We start from the raw sequence: 18291 nt of genomic DNA, 5'->3' as shown, positions 1-18291 counted from the left end.
TGTACAATGTCTACGTTTATTACAGTAAAGGACGTTGGGAGAACAAGTGATTTGGGGGTTACTGTTAAACGCTTACTTTTGATGTTTTTGAACTCACCTTCAATAAAATGAATATTTTCAGTAAAACAAATTTGCATTCAGCCTCTCCAGTAACAATTTTGTTAATCCTTACAAACGCAGCCTTGATGCGTTCATCGTTCGTTTTCTCAATGACTTCGTTATGAATATTGAAGAAAAGATTAATGTAAAGTATATATTTTAGATATCAATATAGGGGTGTAGTAAAATTCAAAATAACGTACAATAATCGAAGGCTATAAGGAGATCAGAATAAATTTAAGACCGAATTTTATAATCATGACTTGAGACAGAATTAAATGAACAGAAACGTTAGTAAATCGGAATTGAATTTGCTGAAAATATGCATAGTATCTTCATCAACGTAAATATCTACTACCAGGAATAATTTAGTCAACTTCTAAAGTTCTAATCATGAACTCTCTATGTCTAACTGAGTAACCTCAATTTTCAATTTAATTACATCATTACATTACATAATTCAATTACATATACAGTTAAATCCCAATATTCGTTGAAATTTCAACGCATAGTATACCAAAAAATGTTTCAATATTTCAATCCCTAAAACTACTTTCTTCATAGTATACCGAGCATCCTAGGTGCCGAAGCGCACCTTCCCTGCCAGCAATAACGGATGCTGTGGTGTGATTGCTAAATCGAGCACGCAACCTCGAGCAGATCACACGGTGAATTGGGCGTGGAGTTGCGCCTGTACATGATATGCTCCGTGTTTAATCAATGCTGATGGTCTAGGGTGAGACTGGTCTCGAGATGTAAGGCGCACACACCTAGTGATAAACAATATGCGTAATTCGCAATAACTTCATTTAAGAAACTTGCCTTTTTCAGCGAGGATGACTCCTCCTGCTATAGGTTTACTCCCTATTGTATGAAAGGCCACCTTGTCTAGCTTTGAAGCCCTCCCAGGCTGCTATATTCCCGAGTGCGGAACGCATAGCTTGTGCCGCGGTCCGCCTTTTGCACCGCCCTCGTCTGTGCTGTACACGCCCTGTCGGTGCCGCACGTTCAGTCCAAAACTTGACCGTCTCCAGTCCTAGTCTGGTACCAGCAGGATTGTGGCCGAACGTGACTAGAATACTGACACTGAGCATAACGTGAACCCTAAGCCATGATCTTAGATTCTAACATAAGCGGGCGTCAATATTGTCTAGCGAGTGAGGATAGTTTTGCTCTGTGCTGGATCATACGCGACGTTAGTTATTAGGAGATATGTGCTGCTCCTTGCCGCACGTTTCACTCTGGAACTCTTGCTTTTGAACAGAAAATCGGAGATATTTACAGGAATTAGATGCATTCTTCAGAATTAAGAATAAATTATAGAATGAACATTTACGCTTGTTGCAGGATTTGGACTATTGTTTTGAAAACAAAATTATTTGTCACTTTGAACTGAATTTTTATGCTTATGAAGCGAATTTCATATTTATCTACGTTTAAATTAAACATTAAAATAATTGAATGAATATTTTGTTGATAACAGAATAAGTTCCTAAACTTTTCATAACTTAATACTTACAGTTCCTAGAGTTTCCATCGGACGAATTCGGATGCGAATGATGAACACGTTTGATTTTAGATCTGATGCCCGGCATATGCAATGAAAGTTACCTTTTTTTAAAAAGTGAGAGACAAGGTTGTTTAGGGTCTACTTTGATGCTATATAATTGACTATGAATTGAACAGTATTGTGATATTGTAACTTATGTGCCAAACGACATCAAGTGTCAAATAAAAAACTTAAGCGAACTTAACAAGAAATTTAAGTTGGCGTTCAGTGATGCAAATCAAAGTCGTACCTCTACCTGAGCTGGTCCGTAATTGCCCCAAAAATATTTTAAACAAGTTGGAGCAGCGAATTTCAGCAAGAAATTCTTGTCTTTTCATGCAATCGAAAATAAACTGGTGCTATTAATTGCTGAGCCAGCTGTATTGCCAATTAAAATCTTGTTTGATTTAATTTAATGATGGACTGCACTGTATGAAGAAAATCTATTGAAGACACATAACATGACTTCATTACTTCAAGTTGGCGTTGCATCCACGAGTGTAGGTGAGTCTTAAGTTCCTTATCTAGAAGAAATATTTGCGTGATATTAGACATTTATTTTAATTCACTATTTATATCCCCATTGAGTCAAGTACCGTTACACTTTATTTATTACGGTATAGGCTTTCAATGTAACAATTATGTTAAGGTTTCATTTTTCGGTTTTCATTATCAAACAAATTTAATAATAATTTTTCAGTGCTTTTAAGTAATTGTTGTACTTTTTACAATTCGTTCCTGATATTTTCAAACGGCTTCTGCATGGAAAAATAATTTGAAAATAAACTGGAAAACGATAACTCATGTTGTTGAATCTTTGGAAATTAAACAGATAATTCTTTTGTTCTTCAACATGCATGGTTTGCATGATGATTTCACAAACTCAGTTCATTTTTGAGACGATGATATGAACTATTTAAGGTGAAGAGAATTTCCTGATAAGGCAAATTTCCCATTTTGTTTTCATTTCTTTAAATTATATCAATTAATAATTAATTAATTCAATTCAACTCAAAACGTACAGTATCTCAATAATTAGTAGCAGAACTTTTGTTATTATTTTCATTAGATTTACATTAAATTGTTGCGAAACACATATACATGTACCGGTCTTCAATAATGAGTATCAGCAGCGTACCTAACCGTTCAATATCTAACAAATATATCGATTTTCCGTCTCTAATCATCCGGTCAACATCTTAATATTACCATCGGCAAATTCGTTTGATCTTATCTATGTATTGATGCATGTCTTTGGACATAAAGTTAAGCTTATGTTCATTTGACATCGACTCACCGGTCTCTGGTATCACGGGAAGTTTGCACAGTGGCAGAAGTATTGACTGCGTTTGTAGGGGTAATTGGGGCCCGGCTAATTTACATAGATTGGTGTACATGTTGTGGCATACGGGGTGATTTCTTATACAGAGTTGCTCGGAGTGCAGGAATTGATCTATCTAGATTATTGGTGATTAAATAACGAGATATCTAAGTTACTTAGATCGATTAGTGCAAATGACAAGCGTCAATCGATTTAAGATTTGATTCAAGTTTTGGAGATAAATTGACGGAAAAATGCGATTTAAGGTGGTTAACATCCAATTATTAGGAAAGTGAAGGTAGTATTGGTTCTCAGATCAAGATAGCTGGATTTGACTGCTAAAATAATAACGTAAATCATATTTAAAAAATTGGAGAACTGTTCCTGCAGCTAGATTGAATCGTTGCTGCATATCCCGTTGATCTCAAACGCATAACAGCTATTAATTAAGTCGTTAAAAATATTTTGAAGTTTTTTAAAAGTCTTCGTTAAGGAATTACGTTTTAAAATTAATTTTCATTTTAATTTTTTGCGAGTGAAAAATTTTTTTTCTTGACATTTGCTGCGCAATATGCATGACCACAGCACATGAGTTGAATGCTGAACAAAATATTTTGGATATTTCAACTTAGTTGTTTTAGGAGCTCATCTAACTGAACCCAAACCAGAAAGAACTTTATTTAAAGTCTTTGACATATGAATTGTATCATAAGTGTCCGATGAAGTGTGGATCAAAAGTTTTGATTGAGGTCACGGCAAGTGGATGATTAAAATTTTACCTGTGTTGAATATTAAATATTATTTAAGCGATCAACTCGGTGGTGAAGAACGTACAGCCTTAAAGCGGGATGTCGTTCCTAATTTATTCTTTGCTGTGAAATTCAAGTTGTTATGAGAACATTATTTTTGTGAGGTATTCGGATAACAATGAACTGAAAATATAGCTTGTAAATATCCATGAGCAGCAAAAATGTTGGTTGTAAAAACATAAATTTAAACTTGACAAATGATTATAATTTAATTAGTGGGAGACATTCAGAAACATTAATTAGTGTTAATTATACTAGCAAAGGAGACAGCGATTGTATAAGTCGAAGTCCAATGTTTCGATGTTTTTCTCAATTAAAAAATTGCATTTTCATACGTCGTACTAAATATTTGTAGATTAGTTTTATTAGGTCAATATAATTAAGAAATTAATCCTTATATCATAATTTTAATATCACTTATTTTCCATTTTAAAAGTGATTTCGTTGAATTGTGTTGATTTTTTTAAACATAACACAATACCTCCAAATATCTGGCCCCACTAATTAAACAATATTACTTAATTAGTGATTTTATTACGATAAAAACAGAGTATATTATCGCGTGCACGATATATAATTAACTGACGCTGAAGTTTTATCAGAAATTATTAGATAGGCAGTACAGCTGTTCATCGACCACACATAACAAAGAAAGCGTGTCCTCTGCTAGCTAGTTGAATATTTGAATACACGATCTTGATTAATAAAGTTTCTAGATTTCTTTGATTGCAGTTTTCACCAAGTCATTTGGACGCCATGATAACCACTGCATTGAACTCCAATAACAATTTCTTCGATCACATTCTGACCTTGGAACTTCGCATTTGTAACGATCGTACAGCATTAGGTATAGTCACGAATTTCGTCACAGTTACATGGGACTGAACTGTGTTATTTGCTGGTCAATGTTCCATCTACACGCGCAGAGTAAAATGTTGATCCTCTCAGAGTAAAATGTTGATCAAATCTATACCTATCTATTTTTTGTGTAACATACTATAGTGGTAGTGGTACCTTCATTAATACCTAATATTGTTCGATGGACTCGAATAAGTATAATTTCTTTCGTTCAAGAACAAATAAATCAACTTTTATTGGGAGACAAACATAGATGAAACAAGTGAACAATTTGACAGGCTCGAAGTATTCTTAAGAAAAACATGAAAACTTTATAGGTTCAATTTCCTTCAATATATTCCATCGAAAATACAAATAATAAAAGGAATGCTGTCATTGCAATGAAATTATTCAAACGTTTAGGGCTTCTTTGACACGAGCTCTTTATACAGCTTGGATACTTGCATAAGTATTTGAAAATTCACAAAGAAAATATTCACCAATCATGAATTAGTTTTAGAGTCGTAATAAGTCTATGAATCGTTCGACATGTTTGACTTCAGTATTTCCGAGAGCTTCACTTAATTTGTGGACCGCCATGAACCTATGAATGATTCAACTGCATACAGGGACCATCTTTATCCGTTTTCATGGCTGGACACAAAAGGTATTCTGGCCGGTCCTATATAGGCCTATATACCACAGAACGCACACGGAATCGTGCTGTCGGCTGGGATGACCGCCAGTTCCGTGTCTACGAATCTATTAGGACTCAACAATCATTTGTTCTTGGAGACATCCCTCAAACAGGGCAAACACGCTCACAAACACACCAGACTAGACCTGGTCTGTAACATTACTGGTTAATCGAATACGAGTGCAGGAAATGAGATATACAGGGACATATTTGGTTCGTGAGGAATGGTTCACTAATAGAATTAACGAATGTGAAATATTGTTCACTTAGAAACGTTGTTCACTTAGAGATTTCTCACATATGATTAAGCGTTCGCCTGTATTATTCACATAAACAGTATCGAAATAGCCAACTGATACTTTTTTATATGCTAATCATATTCATTTGAATCAAATGAATGTGAGATCCGTGCAATGTTTATTTCAATGATGCACAAGAAAAGAATTCGCTTGGCGCTGAGTTCACCAGTCGAGCAGGCGAATTTGCAGATATTATGAGTCTGTTCAGTAAATATCATTATTAAATGCTGTGTTATTTCCATACGGCTTCGTTTGATATTGAGGAGTTGCAAGAGAAGTTTAGAAGCATCGTCTACAATATTCTCTATAATATAACATAAGGTATGATTCTGTGCATCAAATGATGTTTATACGAGAAAAAAACCGTCATTAGCAAATTGTTTCCCGGAACCGATTGATATATTTTAGATAATTTTTTTAGTTATTTCAAAAAAGCGTTTTTCTTTGTTTTCGGTGCGTTTTACCGCTGATCTGTTTACCAGGAAGCCTGCGTCGTTCCCTGGGGAGTTGGAGGGGGCGTTGCGCCGTTTTCTTCTCATCGCCTTCTTCATGTTTTGTCTACATTTTTTCTTTACGTTTACGTTGCCGTCGATCGTGTTAAGTTGCCTCGGCGACTCTTCAACATTCGTATTTTTTTGTGGTCTTCTCTACATTTAATTAAGACGGATTTTAACTTACGCATTAAAATTTCATGGAGTTAATTTTTAATCCTTTACTTCTCACTATTTTGCTTTGAGTCTCCTCATTTGACATATTATTTTTTTTATACCGTTGGGCATTTTTGTCGAGTTGAACGAATCGAATTTCACCAGGTTACATTAGATTCTCGAATAAAATCACTTGAAAATTATTAATTTTCATTTATAATCATGACTTATTGTTGACTTAATTTACTCTCAATTAATATAAAAATCTTATTTACAAGAAATATATCAGGAAAATGCTCATAACAGCTTTTCATCATATGACATTCTTATGATATTATTTTCTAAGAAAGGCAGAAGCGAATCATGACTAGAAATCGAAAAATAACACGAGATAACATAAATATCAGAAAATATAAATGAATATAGAAAAATATCCAGTAAAACAAAAAAAATCTCAAGAAATATTTTCATTTTGTATCCGCAAACGTCAGTTGTGGGCCCCGGCGTCAGCTAACAGGGAAGAAACCATCAGTCAATCACTACCCCGAGTTGATGAACTGACTCTCAACTCTCATCTCTTTCTCTCTTGTTGCTTTCTCGCATCTCTTTCCCTCTTTTTTTTGAGCCTCTCAACTCTCATCTCTTTCTCTCTTGTTGCTTTCTCGCATCTCTTTCCCTCTTTTTTTTGAGCCTCTCAACTCTCATCTCTTTCTCTCTTGTTGCTTTCTCGCATCTCTTTCCCTCTTTTTTGAGCCTCTCAACTCTCATCTCTTTCTCTCTTGTTGCTTTCTCTCATCTCTTTCCTTCTTTTTGTGCCTCTTAACTCTCATCTCTTTCCCTCTTTTTGAGCCTCTCAACTCTCTTCTATTTCTCTCTAGTTACTTATCTCTTTCCCTCTTTTTTGAGCCTCTCAACTCTCATCTCTTTCTCTCTATAGTTGCTTCTCCTCTCATTCTGGACTCGTTTCGTGATTAAATATATGTTTTATTAGGAATACAATAAAGATTAATATGAGATAAGACATAGTAAAATTTTCGTCAGCAAATTCGGTCGTTTTTTTTCAAAACCAAAGTAGGAAATTAGTGGGCTTGGACTTTAGAAGCAAGTAAACAAAATGCTCCTGTTGCAAAACATAAATTTGAAGCATATCCACGTAACATCACTCAACGGTCGTCACTGCGGTTTACTTTAGTTCCAAGATATTACCCAACCAATCGCCATCATCACACCACCCTCAAGAATCACCACCACTCTAATCCGGGTACAATTTTCCGGACGGTTTTGCGTACGGGGCGCGGAGCGCGGGGCCTGATGTTCATAAAAACATGGGTGCTCGTGTTCTGCATTACTGACTGGATGACTATAGATTGATTTAAATAAGGGTTGGGAATTTGAATTTAGATTTCGTAATTATTTTTTGAGGTTCTGAACCAGAAAAAGAAGCATTCACATGCTTGTACCATAATGTTCCTGAGACTTAAATATTTGCATGGAAATCAGATTACGATCTCATCGGGACTACCATTTTTTTTGACAAAGTTTAACATATTCTTTTCAAGTATTGGAAAACTTTTGTTTCGAGTGCGCCGCATCGATCTTTTCGGAAAACCCTATTTGTTCACAAAATTATTAAATCACAGAGACTATACCTACGATTAAACGAGAATTATCTTAGAAGTTCAACAAGTATATTGAATAATGCTGAATGAATTTTCATTAATCGATAACCTCGATGTTTTCCTAACTTCTGGTTCTGAACGTCACGGAAACTCAATCGCAGAAATATTATAGATTTTTTTCACGTACCATGTTAATAATAATATTTTAATTTAGAAACTACTGAATTCACTCACTAAGTCATTCGTCACCCTCAGGTCCGATTATATTACGCATCATTTTATTCATCGAACATAAATACCCAATACCCTATAGTACGAATCATAATTTCATAATTTCCTGACATCTCAAATCATTCATTTTAGGATTAATTACATTTACAAGAATAGTTTACTACAGTTACTCATCAGCCAAAAGCCTTTATTTTCATTAAAAACCATCAGCGAAACGGACAGTTTAATTCATCAATAAATGCTCTTGATAAATACAATTATGTAGCAATACGATATTAGTCACTCATTTGAGCTTGATTAATAGAACCATCCAGTCTGCCCTGGGGTAGAACACCCTCAAAAATGGCCGCTACAGGGACGCTTCAGACCGGAGTCCCAGAGAGCGAGTTTTTTAGCACCAATATACAGTAGCGGCTGCAAAAAGGAACAAAAGCGTGCGCCAGTTTGTGTGTCAATGAAGCGGTAATGGGCTATGATAAACGGTGCCGGGGTAGTAAGACATTAGGAGATATTAGGGGGGACTAGAGAATGGCAGTGTCATTGATTTTATGTTAGAGGCATCGGGTATCGAACCCTCACCACGCTTGTTAAATGCTTCAATGAACATATAGAGGGGAGACTGAACGAGGGCATCCTAAACAGAATGTCCGTTCATGCTATTGTTCGCAGTGTATGGAGATTCTGAGACTTGGTTCGTATGCTCCATTTTGTCCTCATATTGGAACTAAATTTGCACTCCTGTTTGTTATTTATAAAAAGGACTGTTATAACCACGCTGTTCGGAGAGTATCCTTTATTTCAACAGAATTAATATGTAACGGGAGTTTATCCTTTGTTTCACCGGGGTTTGTACTAGGTAACTCGGAGAGTATCATTTATTTCAACAGAATTGATATGTAACGGGGAGAGTATACTTTATTTAAACAAGAATTTTTATGTAACGGGGAAAGTATACTTTATTTCAACAGGAATTGATATGTAAAGGGGAGAGTATCCTTTGTTGCACCGGGGAATGGACTAGGTAACAGGGAGAGTATCCTTTATTTAATCAAGAATTGATATTTAACGGGGAAGGTATCCTTTGTTTCCCCGAGGATTGGATTAGGTACACTGTTAGAAAAAACGATGAAAAAACGGTCCCACTGGCGTTCTAGTGGCCGGTCACACCGTGAAAATAAACTGTTGCGCCGTTTTCATCAGATGTTTTACGGATTTCTAGTGTTAAATTAGAATAAAAACGGCGACACGGTGTTTCTTTTCACGTGCCGACCGGCCACTGAAACGCCGGTATAATACCGTTAACGGTAATTTTTCTAACAGTGTAACTGAAGAGTATCCTCCATTTCACTGATGTTCTCGAACTATACGTGACTCTGCGAATACCTTTTATTTCAATAGAGACTGTGAAGAAAGTTACTCGGAAAAGTCTTTAATATACAAGTCAATTGCAAATCAAACATTAAAACTAATTTTCGATTCTTAAAATACGTTGTTATTTTGTCAGCTCATGTTATAGTAATTTTCTAATTTTTACCAAATTTTCCTTTGTTATTTCTTAGAAATTTTTGAATTCAAACTGAATGAACAGTTTGACTATGTTAACTCAAGACGAGTTAGAGGTTCAGCAGCGGTTTGTCTCATTTGTATTGTCTTATTTCGAAGACATGGATATAAAGTTTGATTTTGTAAATAAGTATAGTTGCCCTAAAGTTAGAATAAATACTGTGTGATACTATGATCACTAACTTTCTTGTAATTAATCAATTAATCATTAACTTGTACTGGCAGAAATAATTATTAATATGGTGACCCTGACCTGCCCCTTCCTCACAAACTGAAAATTATATCTCGCAAAAATTATTTTTATTTCATAATAATATCTTAATTTTATTGCGTTGCCAGCGAAATTAAATCTTGCTTTATTATTTCCTTTATATATAACAGCTAATAAGTAACTTCAAACAAAACCAGCGTTGTATTGAAATACATCGAGCATTTGATGTGTGCCTGATTTTCGCGCATCACCGAACTATGGATTGCGTCCTTACGTCTAAGGATCAAGTCCTTGCTGTTGACTTAGAGTCCCCTTCTTGGTCTTGATTTTCAACCCCATGAATAGACCAACTTGCAGCCCATCAAGCGTAAAAATAATCTACTTCGCATCTGCTTTTCAAGGGCGGCAGATTTAAGCCAACCGCGACCGGGTTAATCTGAATACCGAACGCCCATATGCGCAATATGGCCGTATTTTTTTAGATAAATCAGGGTGAATAAATTTATTGAACTTTTTTTTCGCACAGCGCGATACTGCTTTCAATAAATTAGGGAAACATATTGTTCTGGCAGCCATTTATTATTTTTTTGCATCATGTGGTATCAAATGCTAAAATTTTACGATATTTGCCTTAATCAGATGGGTTTATTACGTCACAAAATTTCCAATGGCATGGATAGGTGAAAAAATACTGTCATTAACCAAGAGGAAGGAAGGTTAAGGAATAATTTGATCTTCTCATTGAATTTCTGCCTTACTTTGGACTTTTAATGCTCAAGTCTCTTCCCCATTTTTCGTCCACTGTGATGGGAGAAAAGTTAAACGAAATGAAAATAAAAAACTCTGAGAAATTTGCAATGCAAAGTCATTATTTTCGTTTTCGTTTCAGCTCGGAAAAATGTGTTAAAAGTATAATATGTGTTCTTAATGTCTTCTAAAATCTGTTCATAAGTTAATAAGACTTCATGTTTTCTATACTGACTTGGTCTTTGGTGCGAGATTCTTCATTTTTGTTTGCATTTGCCCATAGTCTGTGAAGGAGCAGCCGGTCTGGCCAGCAATGGGATCGATAATCAGCGATAATCGTCCATAGAACGTAGCTGCTAATCCGATCCCGCGAACGGATCTATCGATCTCTGCCCCTGCCCTTAAATCAGATGTCACCCAACTCTGAAATTTCAATTTGGATTTCATTCAGGCCTATTTCAAGAAATAATAAAAAGCTGAAAGCTTATCAAACTAGTGTCCACTGCGGTGAATATTTATTGAGTGCTTGACGTTTTAATCAATCGGGTTACATTTTTTATACAAGTTGTACCTATTTTTAATGATTGCAATGTAGTTTAAAAGATCTCGGAACTAATGTCATTTATGTATGTTGATGCCATATATGAGTTTCATGTATGTTCGTTTAATTTACAGAATAGACCTGTTCTAATTTTCGTAGTTTCACAGTAATTGGAAACGGAAAATATTAATGAAATCTGGCAATAAAAATTTGCATGTAAAATTAAATCTTTTCCAGGTATTTTTAGGAACGTCAATAATGACTGATTGAAAATCTTAAATAATGATATATTAACAATATGTTCATAATTTGGCACAGACGTCACCAAAGTTGGGACAATAATATACGTAGTTAAGACAATAAAAATTGTCTTAATTTTCCGGTGAAGCGAAGTTAATGAACTTGAGATTTTAATGTGATGAGACTAATCCCCTAATAGCGAAATTAAATAAAGCTTGTATTCTGCATTTGATACATTATTTATAAGACCACCTAGGGCCTCTTTATGGCTCTTGCCTTATCAGTCGCTTAATACATCATACAGACAAATGAATAGACAGCTTCAAGTGAATAGCTAATAAGATTACAACAAATTAAATGTAAACGGAACATTGACGAAAGACAGAATAAGAATTATGATAAGTTTATAGAAACAATGTATTATTGCACTTTTGGTGTTACAGGAGCAATAAAAATTTTCTAAATTAATCCCTTGCCTTATAATATCAAAATTAGAAAATAATTACGCATATAAAATTCGAATAAATGGACTCACCTTTTCTAGTTATAAAATTTTAGTTTAATATTCAGAAGAGCTTGAAAATCGTAATTATATTCATTCTGATATCTAAAAAGTTGTTGTAATAAAATAAATTAAGATTATAGTTATAAATTTTTTAATCACATTTTCATTACTTATGGTTATTCCTAAATATACGTATATAGATGAATGATTTTATTTTATTGTAATAGATTTTTGTAGCAATAAAATTAATAAATAAAACTTACAAAAAATATTATTAAAAATAATCAATTAATAAAACTTATAAAAAATATTTTATTACAATTGAATATTATGTTCCAAAACCTAAAATTAAAAAAAACTTTCTACTGCGTACAGGACCAGGCGATGAAGTGACCGGAGGTCCCAGCAACTTCAGAGACTTGTGTGGTGAAGTTAGTGATGACGCTTCTGCACCACACGAAGATTCCAGTTCACCACGCTCACTATCACCGAGCACGCCACCATTAAACACCGCCCCATCGTCACCCCCATCCCGACTTACACAAGAGTTTCCGCTAAAAGAAGACAATTCCCGCAAAATATTCATTGATGAATATATGGAAACTAACAAATTTCCAAAATTAATAACAAAGTTTTCACGTAAAAATAAGCACGATGAAAGTTTCACGATCAATTCTAACAACTTGCATCCATACGCCGAAGACATTTCTAGTTCAACAGACATCAATAAAATTGAATATTCTGTCGAAGCATTACGTTCAAAACCAGTTAAAAAGCTGAACAATTCACACGAGGTATCAGATTGTCGAGTAACGGACTTGAAGTTAAATGTTAAGGAAGAAAAAGAGATAGGCGATTTTTCATTAAAAGTTTCTCCTGCTGAAAAAATTCTAACAATATCCCCGGAGAAAAAAGAGCTTGATGAGACAAATGTCAAAAATGACAAATCAACGGTGAAACCAGGTTGCGATTTAATCAACGAGGCAAGCGGTCAGCATGAAAAAGACAGAATTGAAACCAAGCATTCAATTGAATCAAAGATAAAGGATGAAGTTGATATAAAAACAGAACAGAATATGGATGAATCTCATTATGATTTCAAGAAAGAAAGTATAAGCGCCATCACTCTGAATCACTCCCACACCACAGCCGGTACACTCCACAGACTCATGACTGATCAAGCAAATGTTGTTCACAACAGCGGACCGTTCGGTGACATTCACACTTTAATGAATAAAATGAATCATTTAAACGGAATGAGTATTAGCCATTTGCTTGCCCGTGATTTTTTGAATAGGAAAAACAGTTCGGGGCATGACATACAAAATGCTTCCACTTCTACTCCTTCCACCCTAACAATTTCGTCACCATCAGCGTCTACAGGTAACAATTGTTTCAGTACGAGTATGGTTACTTTGTCTCCTCCGCACACTTTGTCACCTCACAACCGCTCCAACAACTTGTCCATATCACCGGCGTCTGCTTCACCGCAGGATAATGATGCTGACTCTGGGGCTGATGACCACGATGATGATGATGATCCTGTCAATACTTACTATAAGAACAACCAAAAATTCAGGTCTCAACAGCAGCGGTCCAGTGATAAACGTCCACGTTTTGATTCCAAAGTATTTTTCCCCGGACAAAATTCTCCTCCACTCACCCCCCAAACCACGATGAACGGACGGAGTCAGGCTGCAATAGACAAGACAAAAAACAAGTTCAATCTTGCTTACGGGAAGGACGATGCTTCGATTGATGTTTTTCCTAGACAGGAATATCCTAGCAGGATAACCGTAGCTCCATCCAGTTTCTTCAACTCAGTGTCGTTTTCGCCGATGAATATTTTAGGCATGAATTTAATTTCTCCATCAGCTGGTGACAAAAATGACCATTCTGTCGACATTCATAACGAAAATAATCACGCTGACAAGCATGAGCCTTTTCTTGATAAAAATATCGACCAGTTCGGCAACCAAGCTGCTAGCAAGATGAAAGACAACACACAGGATGACAAGAAAATTGCTCTACCCGGAGACGCAGAAAAAAATTCTTATCACAAATTCCCGGAATCAAGCACTTCATATCCGATTCCTGATTCGTCTCTTCCAAATGAAACTCAGACGTCAGAATTAAACGCTGCAACCGAAAGGCTCATCACTCAGCAGTTGTCGATTCCTCCGGCGGAGCTACAAGTCAAAGAAAAAACATCATTCAATTACAAGCAAACAAACGCAGTCTTCTACAGTTCCTCCGACCAATCACGCGATAAGGAGGTTCGTGGAGGATGTGATTCAGTCAGCGGTGATCTGGAGACAAGTTTGGATGACTTTTCAGGCAGAGGAACAAAACTGGCAATCTTCGCGAAGTTCTCAGTGGCAAAAGGCGCGCGTTATGGACCTTTTATGGGCAAATTCACTGCTGAGGCTAAAGATCCTTCCTTCGCTTGGCAGGTGAGTACTAATTAACTATCAATGTTAACAAGAAGTCATGCATATAATAATTGTATGTGGTAGTAAATATGAGATTTGAGGTACCATTAAAACCAGGGTTACTTGTTGACATCGCGTGCTGTCTGAAGTTTCCGTACAGTTCCCGCGTACCACCAGGGACCTACCGCGCACCACATAATGATGCATATTAACCATTAATAAGTAGTAATTGTTTAATTTTGTTGTTCTTAATGCGCTAATAATTGGTGTTACAAGTAAATTAAGCATTTGAATTTAATGACGAGTCGCTGAGTCCGCATAACGGTCCAAAGCATTGATCCAAATGTTACTAATGGCCTAATACTTCCATCTTCTGAGTGTGATTCTGGGAGGTTGTTGTTAATACAAATATTATTACTGAGCCCTGGTTTAACGAGTTATTTTAACTACAATTTTGTAGATATATAACAAAATTCTTACCCACAAGTAGACACGCGTATTCAATCAGTTCTAGTTTTAAACTTTCCGATATTATTGAATATTCAGGGTAATTATATTTGTTTGATACTTGCCATAGGTTTGCTTAGTTTAGTGATGTTAGTTAGCGCTCCATACCGTTGCTTTAGCATCTAATGTAATCTATGATATGAAAATAATTCATTTATCGCCATTAGGCCCGCGATAGCCATTTGCTTATTTGCTCGTTTCTGTAGTCACGCGAAGTGGTCGTTAGCGGCTGCTGTTAAAGTTCAACTGTAGCGGCTTGTTAAAAAGTTCAACGCAGCGCATGAAATGGAGTTAAATATTTCACATGATAATTTCAATTAGCACTTGTTACTAATTTAGTTGTGTGTCACAATTATTTAACCAAAATAGTCAGGAAATTTTTGAACTTGATTGATTGGGATGATAGATGACGGTACGTCCTTGTCGGGGGCCAAAGATTTCACTTAATGTTACTCATGCGAGCTGCATTTATTACGTACTCTTCAAATCTGTGCAAGACACCGCTTAATTTTGGTGTTTATTTTACTTGCTGACAATGTATCATACATTTTTTACTGTAACATAAATCACCATTAATTTCAAGGCTCCATTAGTATCATAATGATATTCCTTTTTGGCCGTGATAATGAACACATTCCCTCTCATATTATTGGACGACGTGCCTCATGCGGGGACCACAGAAGGCCTAGAGGTTAACCGGAACAACAGTAATAGAGCACACGATGCTCTTATTTGACTTTGCTCTTTGGCTCTTCCGTTTGTTATACATTTGGCGGTGGCCGCCCCGGGCAAATAATCGATTCTCTTTGGCAACGAAAGAGCCTTTGTTGCACCGCAGCACCGCGCTGCGGCGAGCGTGCGAAAATCTCTCAATGGGGACTTATGAAGTAGAGTGACTTAGCGCCAACCGTGATCTGTCAAGTCCAATACGACGATAGGACTTGAAAACCAGTTGCGTTCAAGACTGGTACTTCTGTAGTAGAATTCATGTCTGTTCAATGTGTTTGGTGGAATCCACGTCTATTCTGCAAGCTAAAATAAATAGATTTAAAATCGCGAACACTTTGAATCACCTTCTACGTAGAATCACCTTCTACGAAGACCTACCTAACGAGAGAAAAATGATAGTTGCGCTGAAGGCGAAAAGTTTCGAACAATTAACAACTCATCGCCAGGTTAAGTGGATCCAAAAAATGTGTTCAAGGAGAAACAAAATCTCTGGTGCATCATATTTAGCCTGGGCTCCCCTGATGCGTCGGCCGCAAAACGTCCGCTTCCTGAACGCTTCGTTACACGACAATTACACAGTCGCTTGATCTCGGCCCTCGCAGGACAGACGGTCGTGCTGGACCATAAATAGTGAGTGAGGGAAGACGTCATGAGGGGCGGCGGTGTTCTGCTTGAAAGATAATTTGAGAACACGTAATTAGGATCAAGTGTTTTACCGTTTGTTTTGTGGGCAAAATGTTTCTGAAGTTAAGTGGTAGTCATCGCATGTAAAGCTCTATATGCTACTTTTCTAAGAATAAGTGTATCGTAGTGGTCATCTTGCGTACTTTGGAAGTTAGAATGCAAAAATTATGCAACAATTCTTCATTAAATACGAAATGATAGCCGCAGAAATTTTCGATATTTTTGTGATTAATTTCTTTCAATGGTAGGAATTGTTGAAGTTCAAGAAACCACTACCGTTACTCATTACTAAGGATGTTTGGGACATAATTATTGTAAGTTTGAGTGGTAAGTTCGACATTCCCCTTGAACCACATGGTCCAGCTAATGAGTGGAGCACAGCGTGTAATTGTGCATCATCTTCGCTCAAGGGCCATATCCGCAAGACCCTCTGGTGGCAGCGGAAGGAACGACTTTCGTGGTCTGCCTCGAATTTACCAAGGTTCGAACATCTTGGGTGTCACCATTACGCATCGTTACAGAGTTTTGTTACGAAGGTGACGTCTTTAGCGCCGACGCCCGTCGTTAAAGTCTTTTAACTGTCCCATGATTCTGGACATTTATTGTGGTCCCATTTATTTTAAATCAAGAATAACGTAAAATGCTGGGGAGGGAATATGTTATTTTACGGGTAATGTGCGAAATCGGTATTCTATAACACCGGTGATTCAATTTAAATGCAGGCAGAATTTCTAATGTTATGGCAGAAGTGAACGCGAAGATGTGAATTGCTGAATATTTAGCAGCGTCTGTTAAAAATTCGAAGCCCTCAGGTGGCCTAACCCTCATTAAGAAAACGCCAAAAAATGTTGCGATTCTGAACGCATTTATTTCAAATCATATTGGCAAGACCCCCTCATGTGCATACATTTACGAATGGAAACAACATCGGTGAGACCCATAGTGTGACATCTCCTTGCTAACCGCGAGACAAAACACGTGTCACTTTTGCGGTCTTCGTTAACATCACCAGACGTGACCATGACCACTTCCCTCACTGCTGAGTCTCCATACCAACCTCTGAACTTCCGACCGAGATATTACTGTCTTAAATTTAGAGGAAAGACCAAAAATAGTATCAGATAATGGAATATTTTCGGATAAATAAAGGCCTCTATCGTGCTTTTAATTTGTGTATATATGTGTTTTAAAATATTTAAAATAATTTTATTCGTGCTCAATTTTCGGTGCCACTCATGGAATTTATGACCACTCTTTTTGTCAAACAGTTCAGGTTAAATTTTCACTTTGCTCCAAATTTCAGTGAATATTAATTACAAACTCATTGTTACGCTTGTATTGATGCCAGACAAGGAGGCTTGCATACAAGCAATCTGCCATAAATCGCACGCCAAAAAAAACCGTTGCACTATGCATGTTCCTGACATGTTCTAATCGCTGGCCGATGACGCAGCTCTTTCTGATGGACGTAATGGGTCGCGAACCGTCCTCAGTGATGGTTTTATTTCACGCTGCGATAGAGACTTGAGGTAATCTCACGTGCAAGAAATTATCGTTACGACCACACAAAAAGTTCACACGTCAAAAGCATATTAATGCTAACCATATAGGAGATAAAAAATGTAACAAAATACCAGTGATATGAATGTTGAACGGTGAAGCAGGATTGAAATTCAACCAAATCGTCTTGTGTGATTTGAGAAAATGACCATTTTTCGATTGATTTATTCCGCAATAAATTGACTGATATTACTTCCTCAATATTTCCAGTTTTAATTCCTACAAAATAAAAGGCTCTTTAAATATTTTTTAGTATTATACCAGCGTTAGAACACCAATTAAGAAGTTGACCATTTAAACGTCACCTCCAGCAAGCAGGACGAGGGTGTGTACAAAATCAGATATTATTAAATTAAAACATTTTTACAGGCGAATATAAAATGAACGTAAAATGAACGATTACTAAAAAAATATTCTACGTTAAAAAACTTCCACCCGGAAACGTTGGTCCTCTTGAACTATGC

The 18291-nt window shown here is 36.3% G+C and overlaps 1 protein-coding gene across 2 annotated transcripts in view; it reads left to right on the top strand.

Moving 5' to 3' along the window:
- The first annotated feature begins 1591 nt into the window (after positions 1 to 1591).
- The window catches only part of LOC108680046 (transcription factor hamlet), a 60987-nt gene continuing 44287 nt past the window's right edge, over positions 1592 to 18291 (top strand). For both annotated transcript variants that reach the window (XM_047885639.1, XM_018168813.2), the window contains exons 1-2: positions 1592 to 2152; positions 12291 to 14368. In XM_047885639.1, coding sequence (XP_047741595.1) covers positions 2110 to 2152; positions 12291 to 14368 — 2121 coding nt within the window. In that variant the 5' untranslated portion in view covers positions 1592 to 2109. The remainder of the gene's footprint in view (positions 2153 to 12290; positions 14369 to 18291) is intronic.

Source organism: Hyalella azteca, unplaced genomic scaffold (genome assembly GCF_000764305.2).
Source record: "Hyalella azteca isolate HAZT.00-mixed unplaced genomic scaffold, Hazt_2.0.2 contig2632, whole genome shotgun sequence".
Lineage (NCBI taxonomy): Eukaryota > Metazoa > Arthropoda > Malacostraca > Amphipoda > Hyalellidae > Hyalella > Hyalella azteca.
The sequence above is the reverse complement of the archived record's forward strand: the minus strand, read 5'-3'. Positions and strand labels throughout refer to the sequence as shown.